The sequence below is a fragment of the Ceratotherium simum genome, chromosome 8, assembly GCF_057802395.1.
Source record: "Ceratotherium simum simum isolate JZ-2026a chromosome 8, ASM5780239v1, whole genome shotgun sequence".
NCBI lineage: Eukaryota > Metazoa > Chordata > Mammalia > Perissodactyla > Rhinocerotidae > Ceratotherium > Ceratotherium simum.
This window is the reverse complement of record NC_141907.1, coordinates 65,721,239-65,745,150: the sequence shown is the minus strand read 5'-3', so window position 1 is coordinate 65,745,150 and position 23,912 is coordinate 65,721,239. Positions and strand designations below refer to the sequence as shown.

The window sequence follows — 23,912 nt, the reverse complement described above, 5'->3', positions numbered from 1 at the left end:
CAATGTATTAAACATCGACTAAGGAGTAGGCTTATTTGTGCTTTAACCATTAGATAATTTTATTCCAGAAATATCTAAGCTGGGTGAAAATTATTATCGCCATATTGTGGGAGAGGAAACAGACACTGTAGAGTTGAGGAACTTGTATTTGGGTTGTAATAAGTTGGAAATCCAAAAATCAAATTCAGATAAATATGGCTCCATAACCGCTACTCTTTACAGAATTTCTCACTGCCTCTATATCATATTTTTACCCAGGAAATTAAAAATTAAAGATCTATTCAACTACACTTGTTTTAGTGAAATGGAAGTTGATGTGCATTTTATTTTCCACACATTGATGTAATTTGTTTAAAATGAAGGTAAGATTATATGAGTCATATAATTTCCATAAGGGTTTATTAGTGGACAAGCAAGGATTCAATTAAAAAGGAAATAAACATCTGTATAATACCTTCATTTTCTTGAAAGGAAACATTTTATAGAAGGTGGAAAATAGCAAGGAGGGAAAAGATCATGTCAGCACAATGTTACTGGTCATATACAACGCAATCTTATGTTTCATAGAGATTTCAACACAGGAAATGGGTATATTAGGAACTGCCTAATTCACAGGTTTTCCTGACCCACATACAGTGGTTTCTTTGAATGACTCTGAAGGAAAAGCTGTAAGCAGTGCTTTTATACCAGCTTCAATAATGCACATTTTAAAGCCCAAACTAGTCAGCCATGTAACTGTTTACATAGTCAACATTCAGTGGGAAAATAAGTGTCAATAGGTTCCACTTGCCCAGCCTGGAACAGCATGTGACCTTCCATTACAATCCTCTTGAGTCTCTGATTAGGAAGGGAATATTTTATTTTTGTTTTTTCCATTCAATAAATCCAAGATTCTTAGTTTACTACCATCTGAAAAATAACAACTCCTCCCACCTGAACCCCACCCCACCACACAGCCACTTAAAAGAGTTACATAATTTTATTACATTAGAAACACTGAAGGGAGGGCCCATGCGTTTTCCATCTTTGTTTATGGCAAACAGCAAAGTGGTTTGCACAGAGTAGAAAATTAATGAAATGGACTGTGGTTGCCTATAACAACAACAAAAAATTCCATAACGTAAAGGTGTTTTTTTAAATGTTCTGATTGCTATAATAACCTGCCAGTGACCAACAATCTTTAGATCCCTAATAATATCTCTAAATATCTGATTACCTCAAGGAACTCTTTCAACCATCTTTTCTAAAGAGAGACTCAAAACTATTCAATGCTTCCCTTAAAAGCTATCAACAAAAGTACTGCATATTTTCTACAACTTTTATTTTATTTACAATTATAGCTCTAGCAATGTTATAATTTTCTTTTACTGCAGAAATCATATTATTTATTAAATACTTGTCATGTATCATGCAGTGTGTCAAGTGTTAAATCTACATTTTCTTTTCAATATTCAATCAATATTAAGATAAAGGTACTCTTTTAATCCCTACATTACAGAGCAGAACATTGTGGCTTAGAAGATGTAGCATAGTCCTTTCGCCATCTGTAATACTAGGTAAGTAGTAAATCTGGAACTTGAGTAGTTACAGTCTACCTCCAAATCCTATGCTCTTAACCAATGAACTATACTAAATCCTCTAAAGCCAAGATCAAACTTCTCTTCCCATTAATAAAACGGCTCATTGAATCCCTCAAATAGAAACACGTGAATAGTACTCAAAAACTCCCTCTCACCATTTCCCACATCAAAACAAAGAACACGGTTTGCAGTTATCACCTCCATCACTCAAATCCATCTTTTTCACACCATTCATTCTGTCATTTCTTTTTCCTACCTTTTTATTATCTATTGTCTGAAATGTTACGATGGCCTCTTAGTTGACCTCCCTGTCTCATCTCATCCTCTACCCCTACAGACCCACGCTTATCTTCACATACTGCAGCCAGTGTACTTTTAAAATACATATCTGTAGGCCAGCCCCGGTGGCCTAGTGGTTAAGTTCGGCACGCTCCAATTCAGCAGCCCAGGTTTGGTTCCCGGGCACGGACCTACACCACCTGTCTGTCAGTGGCCATGCTGTGGTGGTGGCTCACATACAAAAAGAGGAAGATTGGCAACAGGTGTTAGCTCAGCAGGAATCTTCCTCAGCAAAAAAATAAATAAATAAATAATAACAATAATAAAATACACATCTGATCACATTGACCATTTGTGTAAACTCTTTCATGGATGCCCATCTTCTGCAGGACATTGTCCATTCTGCTAAGTACAGCACAACAGAGCCCTTAAAGCTGGCTGCTGCCTAGCTCTTTGGCTTTCTTGTCACCTCCCCCATGTTTATTTGAGACATATTTACAAAGGGAGAATTGATTGGGCTTGATGACCAAATGGATGTGAGATCTGAGGAGTAGAAGAGGAAAAGAAATTTGGTTTAGTTGTAGATTAAATGTAAGTATCTGAGGTACAGTAATGTGGAGATAAACATTGGGACATTGGGGTAGAGTTTAGGAGATCTTTTCCTCCAGCTATCTACTTAATACCTCAACAACTTCTTTTGTCCAAGACAACTCAAATTCAACTTGTCCAAAACCAGATCTATGATCTCTGTACCCTATTCCTGATCTTTGAGTGCACCATGTCTCGAAGAGTATTAGCACCGCCTATCCAGCTATGAAGGCCAGTTATCCGTGGCCACTCCCTTTGCCTCAACCTCCTCCTTAGCTGTACTCTAACTGTCACCACACCTTGCCTAGTTTACCCTCTAAATAGCTCTCAAATCAGTTCTTTTCTTCATCTTCCCTCTCATCTTCCTGGTCCAGGCTACCATCTCATACTTCTCTTATCTGGTCTTGCAATTCATTTATTAGCATCTGCTTTATCCTCTCCATAATTTATTCTCTATACCGAAGGAATATTGATCTTTTCTGTCTGAAAATCTGATCATATCATCTTTCAACCCACTTATACACAATCAGAACTTTTTGTGCTTTTTCTTCACAGCATCTATCACAGTAGCAATTTTGTTTTTCTTGTCTGCTTACTTCTTGTCCTATACTTTCTTTCCCAAGCAACTCTAACTCCATAAGGCACTTGCCATCCATTTTATTCCCAGAAGATGGTACAATGTACAGAACCAGTTACACCATTTAATGAATAATTGAATAAATTAATTAATAGATGGACAGCAAAGATCTAGGCCTCTGTTTTGGTGGTAAGAAGCACATAGTCAGTGAGTTCATGGGTCTGGATGATTCACCAAGAGAAAATGTGTACAGTGGAAGAGATGCAGGTCAAGTAGAGGTATAAGGTGGTCAGCCCAAGAAAGAGATTGAGATCAAAAGTTAGAAGAAAGTTGGGGCCAGCCCTGTGGTGTAGTGGTTAAAGTTCCATGTGCTCTGCTTTGGCAGCCGAGTTCGCCGGTTCAGATCCCGGGCATAGACTTACACCACTCTTCAAGCCATGCTTTGGCAGTGACCCACATACAAAGTGGAGGAAGATTGGCACAGATGTCAGCTCAGGGCTAATCTTCCTCAAGCAAAAAAAAAAAAAAAAAAAAAGAGGAAGATTGGCAACGGATGCTAGCTCAGGGCAAATCTTCCTCAGCAATGGAGGAAAACTATAAGATAATTATGTCATAGACACCAAGATAGGAGAGAAAGATTGGTCAATTATGTAAATACCTTAGAGTAGTATAGAAAGAAATTGGAAATTTTTGTCTCAGAATAACCCACATTACTTCTTCACTCTAATTTCTGCATAGTCTTTTCTTTACACAAGCATCCTGTGTAAAATCAGCATCTTGACCTCTAAAATTTTCCTTAGTCTCTATCATTTACATGAAATGCTCTCAAGATATTATGTCTTCATTCAAGCATCCTCTGTAATTCTACCATTTCTATCAAGATATTTCTGGAAATTGTAAGAAAAAAATACTCCTAATCTCAGCATCACTTAAATATTTAATTTATTTAACATTTTCACTGATTTTTCTAAGAAAAGGCATTTTGCAATATCTCATATATTCACACAATGTGTCAGTTCTCTTTGAATTTTTGTATGTCCACCTACATCACCATGATTTGCCTCTGATGTGAGTTTCTGGATATCTAGAACCAGATCTGTTTAATATGCTTTTCGAAGTGCTTGTCATAAGAATACACTTAATAAATGCCTCACTGTGGTGGCAGTGGTAAAAACTTTATAGTATGAGTAATCAGAAGACTACACTTTCACAGGAAACAATAAATCTGCTTACAAATGAGAAGGAAATGGTTAATAATTTTAATCTTTAAAAGATTTTTGAATCTGAAATACATGAGGCCTGAGGTAGAAATTTCATACATGAATGACTCACATTTAAAATAAAATTAAATAGTTACATTACTAGGAAAAAATACTCACTGTACCTGTCATACGAAGTACTACACAATTAATCCTTTTAAAAATTTGTACATGAATTGCACATAAGACTCAATGTTTTGTCTAAACAAAAGCATACAACATCAAAGTAATTTAAAACAGAATATTTTGAAAAGATGTAAAGAAATAAATGTGTGTTTATATATAGTGCTTGTATATGTGTATGTGTATATAATACACACATACACAAACATATACATATATTATACATAAATATACATATATACACATACACATACATATATTATACATACATATACATATATATACACACACATACATATATTATACATACACATATATGTAGTACATATTATATATAAAATTCAGAGGCATTCATTAAATAATACTGATTCTTGAATTAAATCAAGTTATCTCTGGCTTAGTACAAGCTTTTCTAAAAAAGGATTCGTCTAAACAATATCTATGTCAACAGCATGTGATCCACTGAACCACTAAAAGCTTTAAAGGAAGTACATTTTCAGGAACCTTTAATCTTTGAATAGCAGTTATATAAACTTTCAATTTTCATAAAACCCTGTTCCCTCCCAGGGCATAATCCGAGACTACTTGTCCAAGCAGTAGCTTTGTGGGAGTGTTATAAATGCATGTAATAAGCAAATAATCCTATAACTTGAGCATTGAAAATATTGGGATGGGGGCCTATGGAGATGGGAGACAGAGAAGAGTGCTATTTTCCAGGCTCCAGGCTCTATAGCAGAGTAAATTCAAGGCCTAAATGGAGAAAACTAATAAATCAATTTTGCAATTAGTTGACCAGAGGGAGAAAGAGCACACCCAGAACAAGATTCAATTACACTGAATAGCATTTGAAACCTGGGATCAGCAAACTTAAAAATAAAATAAAAACTTGTGAGTGTGGGAAAGTAACTCTAATCTTCTCATTTCCTAGCTACAGTTAAAGAAAATCACCTAGAAAAATTGCTATGGAATTAGTCCTTCAAGCCTTATTAGGCCATTCAGGTCAACTCTGCAAGTTATAGACCATGCAATAATTTTTCTAGTATGTACTTTCAATAAGATGAAACAAAAAGAGAAACAAATGTGCCTCGGGTTGAAGTTCTCCATTTATTTTGCACCCACACATTATGTAGAGAAATCCTATTGGTTAGGAAATAGTCATTTCCCTCGGAGAGTTCAGACCTCATAAAACTCACATATAATTTCTGCTGACAGCAAATTAACATAGATTCAAATCTCATGAATATTGTATATTTTATAGGATTACTTTTTAAAAAGCATATCCATTTAGTAAATGGCTTTTAAGTAAGCTTGTGATCTTAATAATTAGATCTTTCTGAAATATCTGTATTCTGTTGCAAATAGTTTGCCATAAAACCGTTTGGTGTCTGCTTTAAGACAAGACTAGGAGATAAAAAATTAAGCTTTAAATGCCACTTTTGATACAATGATGTGTATAATAATATCACAAATTCAAAGGCCCAAATAAATGACCATATGTTATTTTCAGAGTCAGCAAGCTATGAGTCTGGCAAGATTCCAGTTTCCAAACCAGTGACCACTCACCTGACATTAAATGTTAACTATTTAGCATATTCAATAAAAGTTTAATTTAGGACCTTTTCTAGGGAAAAAAATAATCATAATGATGTAATTAAAGGTCATTTTGAGCAACAATGTAGAGAAAATAGATAAACTCACAGTAGAGCTATCTCATCTTCCCAAATCCAAACCCTCCAACCCACTTGGCAGACGTGCCTATAGACTCTTTCTTCTCTCCTGCTCTAACTTTAATAGTGGCTTCTGCCCCTCTCAAAGGTAAATCATTTCCTGGTGCTCTGGATCCCATCTTCCTTTTAAGGACTTCTCTCCAGCAAGTATTCCCTTTCTCCCCTACGCCATTAATATTCCTCTCTCTACTGGATCATTCCCACTAACATAAAACATAGGTGAATATTATCCATCTTAAAACACAACAAAACAAAATTCCTGGATTTCAGACCCCAACCAGCTGTCACTCAATGTCTATGCTACACTTTACTGCAGAAATCCTCAAAAACAATGGCTTCTCCTTATCTTCACTTACACACTTTTTTCTTTTCTCTACCTACTCCAATGAGATGTTCAACTACAGCCCTCCACTGAAACAGCCCTCACTACCATAATCAATGATATTTGTCTAGCCAAAAACAACGGCAAACTTTTTATCCTTTGTTGTGGGTTGAATTATGTTCCTCTAAAACATACGTTGAGGTGTTAACCTCTAGTACCTGTGCATATGACTTGATTTAGAAATAGATATAATAAATTGTAGATGTCAATAAATTGTCTTTGTAGACGTAATAAAATTAAGATTAGGTCATATTCAATTGGGGAGGGGAGCTGATCCAATAAGACTGGTATCTTTATAAGACCAGAAGACAGACACAGACATACAGGGAGAATCCCATGTGATGATGGAGGCAGAAATTAGACCGATGTGCCTACAAACCAAAGAACACCCATGATTGCCGGCAACACCAGATGCTAAGAGAAAGGCATGGAACAGATTCTCCCCTAGATCCTTCATAGACAGCATGGTTCTGCTGACACCTAGATTTCAGACTTCTGGCCTCCAGAACTGTGAGAGAACAAATTTCTGTTGTTTTAGGCTACCCCGTTTGTGGTAATTTGTTATGGCAGCCATGGGAAACTAATACATCATTTTATTTAACCTCTCAGCAGTATTTGACATGGTGAGCATTCTTTCCTTTGAAATTTTTTCTTCTCCCATGTTTGAGATTTTTCTGCTACCTGCTACTTCTCACTATCAGCAGCTGGCTCTTCCACACATTCCAGTTGTCTAACAGTTGGATGTCCTAAAGATCTGTCATAGGACTTCACTCTTTCTACCTATACTCTCTGCCTAGTAAACTTGTGCAAGTCTATGACTTTACATACCATTTAGATGTTAATGACTTTCAGATTTATATCCTAGCCAAGACTTCTCCCCTAAGTCTCAAACCAACATATGTAAATGACCAATCAACTTCTCCACATGAGTATCAAATAGACTTCACAAATTTAATATAGCCAAAACAGAACTCTTTCATTCTTGATTCCTGAAATAAGCATTCCTCAAGAGTTCCCCTGTCACAGTAAGTGCCCCCATCATCTACCCACTTGTTCAAGCCAAAAACCTAGAAGTCATCCTAATTTCCTCTTTCTTTAATATTCCACATCCAGTCTATCAGTGAGTGGTGTCTGTTCTGCCTCCAAAATATAGGCACGATTCATTAACTTCCCTTCATCTCAACTCTGATCACAGGTTTAAGAGTGTTTTCACACTGTTTTCATCTCTTGCTAGTTGATTACAGAGCTCTCTAACTTATCTCCTTGCCTCTGCTCTAGCTCTCCTTCCCACACCTCCTCGCCTGCACAGCAGCAGAGAGATCAATCTTTCTAAAGTGTAAACCGGACTAGGTCACTTCTCTTCTTAAGATCATCCATTGACTTTCTACTACAATGATAAAAGAATAAATATAAAAATTAAAATTAAAATTATTTAAAACTTATATGATCTGGTTGCCAACTTCCTCTGTGATCTCATTGGTCTTTATAATCCCCTTCAATAACTACAGTCCAGCCATTCTGGTTTTCTTACCATCTCTTCCCTATGCCACAATTGCTGTTATCTCAGGAGATTTTAATATGCTGTTCCTTCTTCTTGGGATATCTCTCCCTCTTCAATATTTATTTAAGGGTGTCTCTCCCTTCAAATTCCACAGCTATCTTCTCCACTTCATTCAAGTCCCAACAGATGTCACCTCCTCAAAGTGATTTTCCTGTATACAGTAGCTAAAGCAACCAACTACTCTCTGTTCAATTTTCTCATTTTATATTCTCCATAGCACCTATCAAGAGCTGAAATTAACTGTTCCACTTTTATTTTGCTTTCTTATTTTCTATCTCCCTCTCTAAAATATAAACTCTTTAAGGTCATGGATTCTGCAATGCCCCAGTGTCCCATGACTAGAACAGTTCCAGGCTTGAACAGGTGCACAAGAAATACATGTTGAGTCACTGGAAAATGGATGTGAGTTGGGAAAGAAAATACATAGGCATATCATTTAGGAGGCTGTTATAGTAATTTATCTAATATATAATGGGGGGTTGAATCAAGGCAAACGATTGCTGAGATGGTGAAAAGTGAAGTAATCTGACATATCTAGGAGAATTTTGGCTTGTTCAACATGGGTGAGAGAGAATAAAGAGTCTATAATAACTGACATACTTCTGATTTGGGTAAATGAGTGGATGAGCTGTCATTCATTGTCAAAGGAAATACCAACAGGACAGAAAGGTTTAAAAAGACATTTTTGAGAGGAAGCATACCATTGTGGTCAAAAACATGGGCTTGGAGTCTCTAAGGCTGTGTGTGTTTGTTGGTGCCACTCTAACCGTGGGCCATTTTTTCAGCCCTATAGAATCTGATTTCCGTCCTTAGAATTGATGGAATTTGTTCTGGTCAAATTTTTAAAAAAATGTTTACACGTTGCCAGACACAGTAGAAGCTTTTTCAGTCCTTATCCTGTTTGATACTGATGATCATTTGCTCCTTCTTCTAAGTCCTTATCATGGATTCCATGTGACACCACATTTTTCTGCCATTCCTCTCACATTTCTAGCTGCTCTTTATATTAATGGTCGGATAAATTCCAAACTTCTCTGTTGTGATTTACAAGGCCCTCCAAAGTCTAGCCTCTTCCCATATTTCCAACCTCACCTCTTTCAAATCTCACTCAAGCTACTTCCTCCAAGAAATTTTCCCTGATTTCAAGTCCACGTTAATTCTATACAATTGTCTAACCAAGGTATGATTTTTTTTCCTCTCTAAAGTACACTGAGGATTTTGTCTGCATGTGAAATTTTCAAAGGATTTGATAGTGAGAAAAATTCCAATTTTTTAATTGAGAAAACTTTGGTAAAATAGACCTCTTATACACATATTTTTCTTTTGCATTAAATTTTTCATCATACTACTTCTGATTACTATTCTGTAAGTCACTTATTACAGTTTCAGCATGAGTATTTGTCTTTTTTTATCCTTGACTTGGAACATTTTAAGATTTACAAAAGACTGTTATCACTAATATTATATTAACAAAGAGTGAAAGCAAATATTTATTCCAAATAATTTTAGCAACTTTACATATTTGGTCTAGCACACATTTTAATAAAGCAAGAGCATGTTCTCCTTGGATGATTCAAAATCATGTCTCTCCATTATTTGGTTTCTAACGCATTTGCCAAGGTAGGACTATAGGACAGACTCTAGGACGATCTTCTAGAGGTAGCATGAAATGAGGTAGGCAGGGGGCAAAACTTGGGGTTGGGTGGATGTGTGACTTGGAGAAATGTACTAGGAGGTTGGGCTAAAAAGAGGCGTGAAGTTTCAACGTAGGATTAGCACAGAGTTGGAGATGACAACCAGTCTGCGGAGTATAGGCATTTTCTCTGCAATAGACGTTTAGAATACTAATTTTTTTCACCATTTGGCTAATTCTACAGATGTAAATTGGAATTTTAAAAAATTTCTACATATATTGTCATAATATATAGGACACAATAAGGAGCCATATTATATCCCTCATGAATTACTTTTCAGGGAAGATATTAAAAGTTATATTATTAACTGTGTATCATATACTAATTGGGTCTTTAGTGTGTACATTTTTAGCTGTTGGATGAAATGTACTCACGCTCACTTTTCCATTGCGATTGTCTTCTTCTCTCACTGCCAGGGCCTTCAGAAAATTATCTTGCAGGTCTTTACCAGCACTTGTTAATGTCCTATAAAAAGCAGTCTTCAGTTATAATATATTAGATAACAAATATACTTAAAATACTCTGGGGCCAACGGGGCCAACAATTATGCTTCTTTATTCCAAGTGACAATTTCCTTATAACACTAAAAAGATATACACATTATACACAATCATTATAAGCCATACACAATTATTATAATCTACCAGATTCCTCAATTTAATTTCACACAGTTATAAAGTCTTTATTTACAAATAATTGGAATCAAGTCTATAAATAATATACACGTCCATATCAATACCTCTGCCAGATATAGTTAATTTCATTTACATGTCCATTTTATTCTTTTTATCATGCCATGAAAATTCAATATATTTATACCCCTCACTACCCACAATAATTTTAAATTGCCTATAATTTAAGTACAACTTATTTAATATAAGAAAATTAAAATACTAGACACACAAGCCAATTCGGTTACTGAAATATAGCATTAATATTAGCTCTATAAGTAGGGATAATCAAAACAAGAAAGGAAACTACCTTGAGTTATCATGCTCAGATAAAATGGAAGCATTAAGAATTCAAGAGAGGAATAACTTTCTCTGGAAGTAAATTTTAAAGGAAATTTATCACAAAGATCTCGATCAAGCAACATTGAACCACATAATGAAAAGCGAGTTCAAGAGTGATTTGCAAAATAATAATCCTTTCTTCATATGGCAATTTCCTCTATATTGAACAAACATTTTTATTATGTGTCTACTGTGTACCAGGAACTGTACCAGGCACAAAGATAGATGAGACATAATTCCTGCTCTCAAGTTGCCTGTGGTCTTATAGAGGTGAATAGATACATCAACACTATAATATCATACCATGTGATAACTGTAATAATAGAGATGTGGATGGATATCAGAGGAATTCATAAGATAAATATCCTACCTATTCAAGGAAAAGTCACTTAATCTTAATCTTTAAAGCAATTATTGACTAAATGTTAAAAGATGAGACAGCATCAGCCAGTTTAAGAGAAGTATGGTGGAAGAGGGAGAGAGGTATCAGTAACTACAAAGGAACAAAAGAACAGAGATGTAAAACTGCAAAGTGCCCTTGGGTAATTGCAAAGCAGTCAGAAAGTAAGTGTAGGAAGTGAGGGAGAAACCATATAATATTAATAAAAGCTAACATTTTTATAGACATATTGTTATAAAACATTTAGTTAAGGCCACACCACTAGTAGGAGCAGAACCTATATTCATACCCAGGCAGTCTAGTTCTAGAACTCATTCTCATAACCACCAGGCCTTAATGCCTTTCCAGGAGGGCCTTGTATGCTACGTTAAGAAGCTTGAATCTTGTCTTCCAGGAGATGTTGAACCACAAGGGTCTTATGCAAGGAAATAAGATGGTCAAGTTCATGTTTTAGAACGAATATTCAGCAGTTGTGAGAAATACAGCCTGAAGGGAGGGCAACACTGGAAGGATTAACTAGGGCGCTATTACAAATCTTTAGTAAGAGATGATGAAGACCTAATTTAAATCTATCCCTTCCTATCCAGGATAGGAAGGGGTAGATTTGAGAAAGATTTAAGAGGTAAAATGGACCTAGTGATTTCTTTTTATGAAGAGATTGCTACCAGGTTTCATTAAATCAATATAGATGTGCACAATATGGAACCTACTGATTATTTTGTTGATCTAGAAATGTAACCCTTTAAATTGATCCTACCTAGTGTGCTTTTACATTTCTAGCTTTATGTGCCTTGGCTTGTAGCATCAATATCAACTAAAAATCCATATATCAAAATATACATAAAAAATAACCACTAATTAGTACCAATGGAGAGAATCAGATATTTGAGAAATTTTCTTATCCATTGTTCTGTCCAAAAGCAAGTTTTCCATATTACGATATATCTATGCACTGCTCTGATATTAAACCACTAAAATATCAAATTTATTTTGTCAGTTGCTTGCCCAGAAAATATGTATTGTTTCTCCATTGCTCACATGATAATCTTCTAATCATTTGGTCAGTTTCTACCTAATTTCCTACTTATGGTCTGTTTTTAAAATCAGAAATTCTCCATGAAGTTTAAACAGAGAATTCATTTTACAAGTGCATCAGTCAGGACTAGTTAGGTTATGCTTTAGTGACAAATGGCCCAAATATCAGTGGCTTACAGTTACAAAGGATTATTTTTCAATTATGCTGTGCATCAACAGCAGATTGACCGCGGCTCTTCACCTGGGAGGGATGAACTGGGAGGCTGATGAAACAGCCTCTATCAGAAACATCTTTGGTTACTGAGCAGAGGGAAAAGAGAACATGGCCACACACCAGCCCCTAGAGGGTCTAATTGTAACAGACACATGTCACTTCCATTCACATTTTATTGGCCAAAGCAAGTACTATGGCCAAGCCCGAAATCAATGGAATGGGAAAGTATAATCCTGCCCAGGGAACAGTAGCAAATATTTATAAACAGTAGCCCATGCACCCCTTGCTTCCTATAATGTAACCTAAAAAAAGTTGAGAGTAGATAGCTCAGTAAATAAGAGCAATAAAGAGAACAATTTCTGAGTGAACTTTAAAAATACAGAAAGGTTGTTAAACAATTTGGTTCACTGCAATATAACCAAGAAAGGACTCTTTCGAAAATTAAGATCAGTAATTTTAGCTCTAACACAGAACCTTCTCCCACATACCCACAGAACATTCTAAAACTTATGGTTGAAGGAATGAAATACACATCAGAATGTGTTCTTCTGTGATAGTTTAGACACCTGTTGTTTTTGCCTCCCTAACATCCCTCCCCTTTTTCTCAGTAACAGAAGCCTGATTTTCATTTGGGCAATGGTCCTCCCACATCCTATGCTTTGGTAGAACAGTCAATCAAGGTACCGGCTTACTTGCAACTCTTACTCCCAAACCTCAGCTAACGAATATGCCTCAAGCTTGACCAACATCACTTCACGTCATGGGAATGTACATCATAAACAGAGAGACACAAGAATGAAAAGCAGCTGGAGTTGCAGTGACTATCTTTAATTCTTATGACATAGCCTTATCATTCAACTTTTTCTTCAGATCTATGACAATCGGTGATCCTCCAATAAATTTCCTTTTTTGATTTAGTTCGTTAGAATTGATTTCTATTGCTCACAACCAAAACCTGTAAATGATACAATGCCTATCCAGTTAGGATACGCCAGAGTTTCTAAAGGTTTCCACGTGGTTAAGTCTACTCTACACTCCTCCCACCTCCCGAAACACATCTCATTTTGTTGTAAATCTTTGGAATATTACAGAAAACTTAAAGTCCTTTGATCACCAACCCTAATCCCACAACACCAAAGGTAACCATCTATCAGTTTTGCATGCATACTTCAAGGTTATTTTCTATAGTTTACATATATATTCGTATACCCATAAAAACATTATAGTATTATTTGGTGAGTTGTTCATTTTATTACATATTTTGCAACTTACTGTTTTATTGCTATTGTTGTTATTGTTTCTGGAATAGATGCTTATGAGAGTGCCAAGGAAGATAAAAATTATCTCCAGATATATCAGACATGAAAAGCCAGAAGAATAGATTTCTAAGTACCATTCACTAATGTGGAAGGAACTCCTAATATTCTACAAGGCCTGGATCTCTTGCTAATGACTAAGGTTTTTAGCAGATATCTCAGCTGGACAGGAGACGGAAGTAATAAGCAGTAGCATTCTTGCTGTGCATGGACACTTACTATGGCAGACACTGTTCTCCTTTCTTCCATGAAAATGAAGCCCCAGTTTTACCTGGGCATGTAGCTTCCTGGAATAAAGACTACATTTCCTAGCCTCTCTTGCAGCTAGGTATGTCCATGTGACTAACTTTTGCACAATGTGATCTAAGTGAAAATGTTGTTTAACTTCTAGGAAGTATACTTAAAGGGGGGACGATACACTTTCTCCTGAGATTGGAATGCAATATAATGACTGTTGCTCCAGCTGCCATCCTGACTTAAACTGAAGGCCACTATTATGGAGAACCAAGAGAAAGGAGCAGGGTCTCTGACACCTTGGAGCACCAACCCAGCCTTGACTGACACCATCTGGACTTCTGGAATATGAGAGTGAAAAGAATTTATATTTTGTTTCAACCACTATTTTTAACTAAATCTAATCCAAATAGATACATTCACCATATGAAATTTGCTTACCCTTCTGAAAAAAGATGTTGTGGGATTTGTTTGGTGATCAAATTGGACTTTAACCTTACCTGTAATAGCCTAAGGATTTTCCAGGAAACTGTATTACTGATGTAATTAAAATGAATTATTTTTTTAAATAGTCAGAAATTTAAATCTTTTAAATGGAACATGAGATAACAGAAATTAACTGAAATATAAGATGGGGCATCAGTCTTTAATTCCTGTTCATTCACCAACTATTAGTCCAAGTCACCACATTTTTCTGAACCTGGGTTTCATGATGGGCTAAATCATCTCTAAGCCCCCGAGCAGCTGTAAAACTTGTGATTTAAAATGATCATACTCTCATCAGTCATCAAACACCATTAATTTATAATTAGTCTAAGAAATGTGACTGTGTTACCAACAATACATTAAGATCATGCTGTCCCTTTTTTACCATTATTCAAGTCTTACATACACAGACTTATATATCTTTTCCTATAACCTCTACGAGGAAAATAAAAGTATTTTGTTACATAAACTGGGAAGAAAAAGGATAAGGTCTATAACCCCTAAGCTATTTGCAGCAAAGTAAAAAAGTTATATAAATAATCAATTATTATATCATGCTACATCTGAGAACCTGAAACTTCTCAGCAAGGGGAAATACTGGAAAAGAGAGTTAATGCAGAGTGTGTGGTAAGGAATTCTTAAATCTTTACTATGCATTACTCTTACTTAACTAGGTTTATTTAACAGTCAGTGACCTGAGAAACCTTGCTTAAATAAATATTACAAAAAGAGTTACTTCCTCAAGAAGTGAAGCAGGTCTGTTACAAAATCTTAGTGTTATAAGTTTTATAAAGGCAAATACTCCATCTTTGTTGTTTACACTCCACCACACTTTCAAAATGGGGTAAAAGTTACATGGATGAGTTAATTTTTACCAACCATGTTTAATCATTAGCTAAACGTATTTATACAATCATACATGAATGACTCTAAATATATTCTTAATTCTCAACAATTAGGCTACTTGTTTTATGATTCATGTTGTTTGTGTATCACATATATTCACATTACTACATTGACATTACAAGAAAAAGAATAAATAACAGAAGAGAAAAAATTTGGAAAACTGTTAAAATAGAAACTTATTTTCAAGAGTTATTGAGTTCACTTATTTTAAAGATTATAAAGTCTTTCAGCAAATATTTATGACTTATTAGTCATCTTAGAATTTTAAACGTAAAATTGGGAGTGTTCTAATAGGCAAAATTTGATTAATTGTTACGATGTAGTCTAATAAGCAGTTTCTGAATAATCACTAAATCAAATCTAAGATTAAATCTATCTCAATAGCAATACTTTTGATCTTTTGGACAGTCTTTGTACTAGGCTCTGTGCTAGGTATTTTGCAAATACTTTCAATTAACTTCAAATCAAGCCCTAAAGGAGGACATGTTTATTTCTACTTCAGAGATGAACTTGATTATAATCAGTTCATATTCAGTTTTTAATCTAGATACCACTGATTCCATGGCTTTCTTCTACTATACTAAAGCCTCATAACATATGAAAACATCATATTTATATCATAATATTTTCATATCATGAAAACAATGAGAATTCACTGGGGAAAAGAAACCTGAATTAGCAAGGGTAGGAGTGGGGTCAGGTATGCAACCTTCCTCTGGAGCTGCCCCCGGGAGTTATTAGAGTCTGGTAGTCTTCAGACCTCTTCGGTAAGCTAATCAACCATAATCATCATTCTGGTCTAGACTGGAATTCTGATCAACTGCTCTTTTCAGAGGTAGTTTTGATTTCTTTTAAAGCCAGTGAACTCTGACATAGCCTACATTTCATATTTCTAGAATTTAAATTCAACCCGTTAGTACTTGTTTGAATATGTAATTCAACCTCTCTGTGCCTCAGTTACCTTGAAATGATGTTTTGGTATACTCGGTTTAGAAAAATTTAGTGGAGAGTAAAGTAAAAAACAGTAGATGAGTAAAAGTTTACTACAAAAATTTGATAATATTATCTTCTTGACAAACAAGCACACATCTATGAAAAAGTAGTTTCCAGAAACAGCTTTATTTTCCATGAATAAGTTTACTAACAAAACTATTTGTATGTGTTTGTATTTGTATGGTCTCAAATAATATAAATTTGATTATTTTTAGAGGACAAAATGGAAAACTGTTCATAAACCTGATTAAAAAAATATGATTTTAGGGGCCAGCCCTGTGGCTTAGTGATTAAGTTCAGCACGCTCTGCTTTGGTGGCTCAGGTTTGGTTCCCAGGCGCGGACCTACACCACTCATTGGCGGCCATGCTGTTGCAGCAACCCACATACAAAACAGAGAAAGACTGGCACAGATATTAGTTCAGAGCGAATCTTCCTCAAGCAAAAAGAGTAAGATTGGCAACAGATGTTAGCTCATTTATATATATAATATATGTGTATATATATATGATTTTATTTATCACAATATATGGATTTTTAGACAATTTATTTCAGTATTAAATATGGGAGATATATTTTTATCGTACTTTGATATACAACACCTATTGCTTTGTCAGAGAGAGATGATCTTGTACATTTTCTCCAGGACAACACAATATCTTTTTGCTTTGTTTTTTCACATAAATTAAGAGAAAAAAATCTTACTTTTCCTTAAATAAAGTTTTATAAACATCTCTAACGTTGGTAAATCTTCACATTCCTTCTCTCAATGTATTATTGTATCTTTACTCTGTATAGTCAGTTCACTCTGCCATAACAAAATACCACAGACTGGGTGGCTTAAACAACAGAAATTTATTTTTTCACAGTTCTGGAGGCTGGAAGTTAGAGGTCAGGGTACCTGCATGGTCTGCTTCTAGTGAGAGCTCTCTCTTAAGCAATTCAGTGTGTTTGCACTGGTATCTCCTTGTGCTTTTAATTTGCATTTCTCTGATTACTTTTATGTTTTGTATGTACATACTATTTTGTCTGAATTGTATGTCCTCTGAAAGCTACATGAATACTAGAAATTGTACAGAAGGAAAAAAAAGCAACCAGAGAACAATTTCAAGTTTTTTCCTTTGAGCATCAATTCAACAGGAGAATCTACCTTTAATATCTGAGGGATTATTTTTTAAAGATCTAAGAGGGAAAAAATAGCAGAGCTAAATCCAGTGTGAGGTTTTTGAGTCTCCTATCTTTCCTTGTAAGCTATTCTTGGTGACTTTTCTTTTTTTTTTTTAATTTAATTGAAACAATGTTCCTTAGGAGTCAGGTCAGTCACAATTGCATTTAGAGAGATTTATGGTTTAGGAATTTTTACTCTACATACTGATTTCCATGGAATTTCCAGGATGTCATCAATTTATATTCTAATAACTTTCAGAAAAGGAGAAGACTACTTGAGAAATGAGATTCATTTATTGGTGAGAAGGGATGAGAATCAAATTTCTGTCGAGAAGATAAATGGCACCACTTTCCCCACCCTTTTCTATGTGAAAGAGTTTTTAAATTATCAAATGCACAGTAAAGCTATCAGCATCTCTGGGAAGAACTTCAACTGTCAGAAGCACACAGAAGAACGATGAGAAGCGCTAACATGCACACTAGACAGCTGTTTCTTTTCACTTTCTATTCTGGGGAAAACCCACATGGGAGTCCTGAAATCTGTGGTATCTTACATCAGTCAAACTCTACTCTCCCTGGATGAAAACTTGTGCTTTTCTTTGAGGGGACAAAATGGGTTGGCTTCTGTGTGAGAAAGTGTCTCTGAACTCCTCGTTTTTTTGTACATCTGGCAAGTTCTAGTTAATTTTTAAATATGGTAAGTTAAGATGTTGTCACACTTTAAGGGGGAAAAAAGGTTGCTTAGGGAGGAAACAAATGTTTTTAGTCTCTGAATGTGTTTTATTTTATTCTGAAAATAAATCAAAATAAGACTTGACTTTTACTCTCTTCTGGGAGGTAGCTAAATCTTCTATCTGATTTGAAATATACTTCCTGATCTTTTGTTTATGTTTACAGTGAAAGCCAATGAGCAAATAGAAAGCAAGGAAAGCAACCTCTTGTTTGACATGCCTGCCTGCAGACTCCTCTCTATCTGTGGGAATGAGCCTCATTGCTTCATAGAACGCTGAGCAAATAAGGCTTGTAGAAAGATGAAGGTCTTCAGGCTCAGTATCTTTGTGCTATATACACCTAGTCTGTGTGTGTGTGTCTCTAGATAACAATATTTGAAAGATTTTATATAAGGAGGTGGAGAATTTGATACAATGGAATTCCAGGGGGCAACTCCTTACCAGAGAAAAGCAGTCAAAGCAGAAGCCCATACTGCATTTCTCAACAACTCTACAAGGTGGTAGGGATTGTGAAGCATCAGAAATGGTGGGCACTTGCATGCTCAGAGCAGAGGAGTATACAAAAGAGGGAAGGGACTGTAAGGAAGAAGAGGGTATTGGTGTGGAACTGTGGGGAGAAAGATACCTAAAGAAGACTGTTAAGAAGTCTTGCTGCATGATGGCCTCTGTATAAACCCCTGTGTTACTCTTTTAATAAAACTTGCAGTACTAGGAGGCACGTTGGACCTCTAGTGATAAAGAGAGTGTAGAGAGGATGGGATAACATTAGAATGAGAGAGAGAGAGTTGGATGGAAGCATCCTAGACTGCTGTGTAGTCTAAGGAAGGTTCAGCAAGCCATATCCATGTCCTTGACCCAAAGTCAGCCAGTAAAGAGTTATGGCTCCCAGATATGAGTCCACCTTCATACCCCTGTGTCTTAACACGAGTACAACCATGTTTGGCCGCTCCATTGACCTATGGCCACCAACGCACAAAGAAATATAAAGCTGCTTTCTGTGTGGAGGGAACTGGCCTTTTCCCGGGAACTGGCCTTTCTCCCACGGAGAGAGTTGCAAGTTGTAACATTTCAAGGCTCTTGGAGCGTCGTAGCACGGGATGGACTGGCCATTTGTGCCGGGCTAGGGTGGTAACCAGAGAGAACAATGCACGTACACAATTACTGGGCTGGGACGTTAGCCAGGGGGCTCAGTGCACGTACGCCACTGATAACCATTTGTGCATGGAAACACTAAATGCTTGCTCTGCAAACTCTGTAATTGCTTACTCTGAAAATTATTGATGGTATAAAAACTGCTGGAAACTGAGACCTGGTGAGAGTTCCACCTATGGAAGGGACGCCTTGCCCAGGACGCATGATCCTTGCCCAGCCGCGTCAATTGACAGGACTCTCCCGGCAATGGGATGTAAATATTGTGAATAATTGATTTGATGTGAAGTAATTGATTTGATGTGTTCTCTTTTCGGTCAACCTGGTGTTTCTCTTTCCGGTTGATTTGTGTCATTTCTCTTCAGTCGATATGGATGTTTTCCCTTTTCAGTCGAGCTGATGTTTTTTCCCTCTTAATATTTGACCTATTCTGATCTGTTTGCAGACTATCACCTTTACTATCCTCTATATAATAAAATATACCTTCGTTCATTTGTTTGGAATGGAGAGCGTCTTTTACATCTCCGATCGAATCCCCGAACCTCTCATAACACCCTGCCACACTCAGTCATTGGGGGAAAGCAGCCCATGGGAGGCGTGGCCTTGGTGCAAACGCACAACAGATTTCAAAGACCATCTGATGGGGCCCTCAGCTAATTACACTCCCTATGTGAGATGTGTTCCCATGACAGCTGCAATCTCCTGTCATCCAAACTAAAAATCCTGAGGTTCAAAAACACCAACATAATAACTCCTTTGCTTTATCACAAATATAGTTTCAAAATAAAATTGACAATATTATCATCAACAATATGCTTATTGAAAACACTTTAAGATTTTTTGCAGATCTTTTTGCCCTCAGGGTATATCCCATGAGGGATGAATTGGCCAGATTACTATGTTTTAAAGTCACTTCACTTGGAAAAATGTCCTTTCTTTATAGCTATGATACCAGCTAGATACACAATTAGGTTCGTTTGTTGATTTTATTTCAATTTTTAAGATATTTTAAATTGTGACAAATAATCATACAAAATATTTATAGAATTCTAAATTCAAATCTACAATTCAGAGATTTAGAAAAGTCTAGCTTGCATCTTGTCCAGTTCCCTCTACCCTACTCCATTCCCTTCCTTCTACATATACCATCATTTAAAAAAAAAAAAAAGGATTAGCCTCATATTGCTTTTTAAGCTATTACTTTTAAGATAAGCATATCTAGCTAGCTATGTATTTATTTATGTAAATAGTAGCACCCTATACGCATTTACTTTAACCTTGCCTTTTCACTTAGCATTATATTCAGGGAATTACACCACAGTAGTAAGAGACATTCTCACTACTCTTTTAGTTGCACATTACTCCATTGTAGGAATATATCATGGTTTAGTCATTTAGCTACTGATGGTCATTTGGTTTGTCTCTTGTTTTTTGCTGTGATAAATATTGCTTCAGTGTATAGCTCTGTGCATAGATCACTTCATATTTTTGCAGTATATTTTTAGGATAAACTTCTAGAAGTAGGATTGCTGGTCAAAGAGTGCATGAATATTTTATTTTGTTAAATATTATCAAATTCTTCTTCAATGGGGTTAGGGTATTTTGCAGTCCCCCCTACAATTTATGAGAGTGTCAGTTTCCGCATAGCCTCTTAACAAAGCATGTTGTACAGCTTTTAGATTTTTGCTGCTCTGATAGGTGAGAAACCATAGCTTAGTATACTTTTTGTATTTTCTTATTATAAACAAAAGTGAACATATTTTCACATGTTTAGAGACAATTTGCATTTCTTTTTCTGTGAACTGTATGTTGATACCTCATTTTTCTATAGTATTATTGGCCTCTTCTGTATTTTACTCTTTAAACATGAAGAATTTTGGATCTTCTCTATGAAACAAGTTGCAAATATTTTTCCCAGTTTTTCATTTGTCATTCTACTTTGCTTATGGTGCATTTTACCAAGAAAATGTTTCATTTTTATGTTATTAAGATGATTTATAAGTGTCATCAATCCTTCCCTTATTGACTATGGATTTTGAATCATTTACAGATTATAGAGGAAATCATCCATGTTTTCTTCTAGATCTTGAATGGTTTCCTTTGTATTTAACACTATATTTCTAATTCTTTGGAATTTACCCTGATGTACTGTGTGATAAATTGATCCAGTTTTAACTTTTTCCATTTAGCTATTCAGTTATCCCAACACCAATTATTTAAAAGTCTATCTCTGGTTTTTTTCAACTGATTTGAGATGATGTCTTTATCATATAATGAATTTCCATATACCCTTTAGTCTACTTCTGTGTTTTCTATTCTGTTCCATTGCTTTGTCTGTTCATGCATCAGTACCACATTACATTGATTACAGAAGTTACATGTTTTGATATCCGGTAAAGCTAGCCCCTCTCATTGTTATTCTTTTTTAGGATTTTTGTGGATATTCTTGCTTATTTGCTTTTTCCAAATAAATTTTATAATTAAATTGTCCAGTTCCAAAAAAAAGAAAAAAACACTCAAAAACTGATGATCATTTACCAGGATTACTTTAAATTTCTAAATGTCATAGCTTGTGTTTATAAAGATAGGTGCAACAATAACTCCCATCTCACATGTTCTTTTGTAATGTAAGCTTTGCTCTCCCCCCATTAAGAACAGGAAACTATTTCTCCTCTCTTTGACCTATATAATATGGCAGGAGTGACATTAAAAAGGCCTGAAAGCTTCCACTTTTGCACTTTGGGGAAACCAGCCACCATGTAAAAAGTGCACCTACCCTGAATCCATTATGTTATATGGAAGCGTAAACCAGCTATGTGGCGAATTCACGTGAAGAAAGATAGATGTTTGGCCAGCCCCCAGTTGTTCCAGTCCTCCCTGCTGAGAAGACATGTAATTGAAGGAGCCATCTTGGCTATTCCAGCCCCAACAGATAACACATGGAGTAAAGATAAGCTATCCCCAAGACCTGCCCAACTTGCAGAAATCATGAACAAATAAATAAATAATTGTTATTATTATCAACCACTGAGTTTTGGGGAGGTTTGATTTGCAGCGATAAATAACCAAAATAGAAATGCTAACGATTTTTCTCCTTAGCCCTATTTATTTGATGGATTATATTGTTTCCTATCTCCTATTGAATCACCTTTGTATTCCTAGAATAAACTCCACTTAATCGTGATGTAATATTTTTTAATGCACTGTTGGATTTTATTTAAGATTTTTGCATCACATTCATAAGAAAGGTTAATCAGTAGATATCTCTTTAGGCATAAGCTTTGTAAGGTTTGTTAATTGATGTTAAACACACTTCATAAGATGAATTTCAAAGTTTTCCTTCTTTTTCAATGCTCTGAAATAGTCTAAGTAGCATCTGGGACTATCTGATATTTAAAAATTTGTGGAATTCCTGTGAAACTATTCGTGTCTGGAGGTCTTTTTTTGGTGGAGCTCCTTAACTACTCTGAATCAACAGTTAACCTCAGGCCTGTGCCAATCCAGGCCTGTCTAGGAGAATGACTTCTAATCCATTCTCACAGTACTGTTTTCTTTACAACTACAGAATTGAAAAAGATATGGAATTTTGTACCCGTTCTATGTGCTGTGTGGGACTGCACTGCTTGAGGGACTTTTAAGTCGAAATGCAGGCCTTGTCTAGAATGGTGTGAAAGATAGGCATGAAACTGGAGTTGCAGCTTCTCCGTGTCGTGGTAATCCACGTGCACCCTGGCTCCTGTAGATGCTGTGTACCTGAATTACTGCTATGCCTTTCAAAGAGAGGAAGATGCTCTACTTGCCTTATCTCCAGTCCTAAATTTTCTATTAAGCTAATTAAATGTAGTATTAGATTAAAATCATGTGTTTGATGACTGATCACCAAATTGAACTCATAAAAACTATTATACTGTGTGCCACCTATTCTATTTTTGTCTGTAATAATTAATCTATTTAGACAGTTAATCTCTACTGTGGCCTATTTTGGATAGGTGCATTTTTCTAGAAAACATCTATTTCATCTAATGTTTACAAATTTATTTTCATAGCGTAGTGTAAAGTAGTCAAGTTTTCTGTTTTAATAGTTAGACCCCTCCTAGTCATTTCTCATTTTACATATTTGTAGTTCCTCCCTTTTGTCTTAATTGGGTTAGCTAGTGGTTTGACTATTTTGTTGATTTTTTTTCCCCAAAGAACTAGCATTTGGATTTCTCATTAATTCTACATTTTTCTTACTCACTCATTTGGATTTTTAACATCTTACTTTTTCTTTTGTGGGGTACTTTGTAGGCCTTTTTCTACTTTTTGAGTTGGGTGCTTAATCCATTTGTTTTTATTTTTTCATTTTTTTGATATAGATATTTAATGTTATAGATTTTTCTCTGAAAACAGTTTTAACTGTATCCCATAGATTCTGACAGCTATATTTTCACTATTCTTATTTTTAAGAAATACTGCCATTTCTTTTTTTGTTTCCTCTTTGACTCAAGAGTTATTTAAAC

The 23,912-nt window shown here is 35.5% G+C and overlaps 1 protein-coding gene across 3 annotated transcripts in view; it reads right to left on the bottom strand.

Moving 5' to 3' along the window:
* The window catches only part of CFAP299 (cilia and flagella associated protein 299), a 554,549-nt gene that overhangs the window by 321,573 nt on the left and 209,064 nt on the right, over positions 1 to 23,912 (bottom strand). For 2 of the 3 annotated variants that reach the window (XM_087434483.1, XM_004430878.3), the window contains exon 3: positions 10,145 to 10,235. In XM_087434483.1, the coding sequence (XP_087290609.1) occupies positions 10,145 to 10,235 (91 nt within the window). The remainder of the gene's footprint in view (positions 1 to 10,144; positions 10,236 to 23,912) is intronic. The other variant, XM_087434482.1, reaches the window with a different exon arrangement.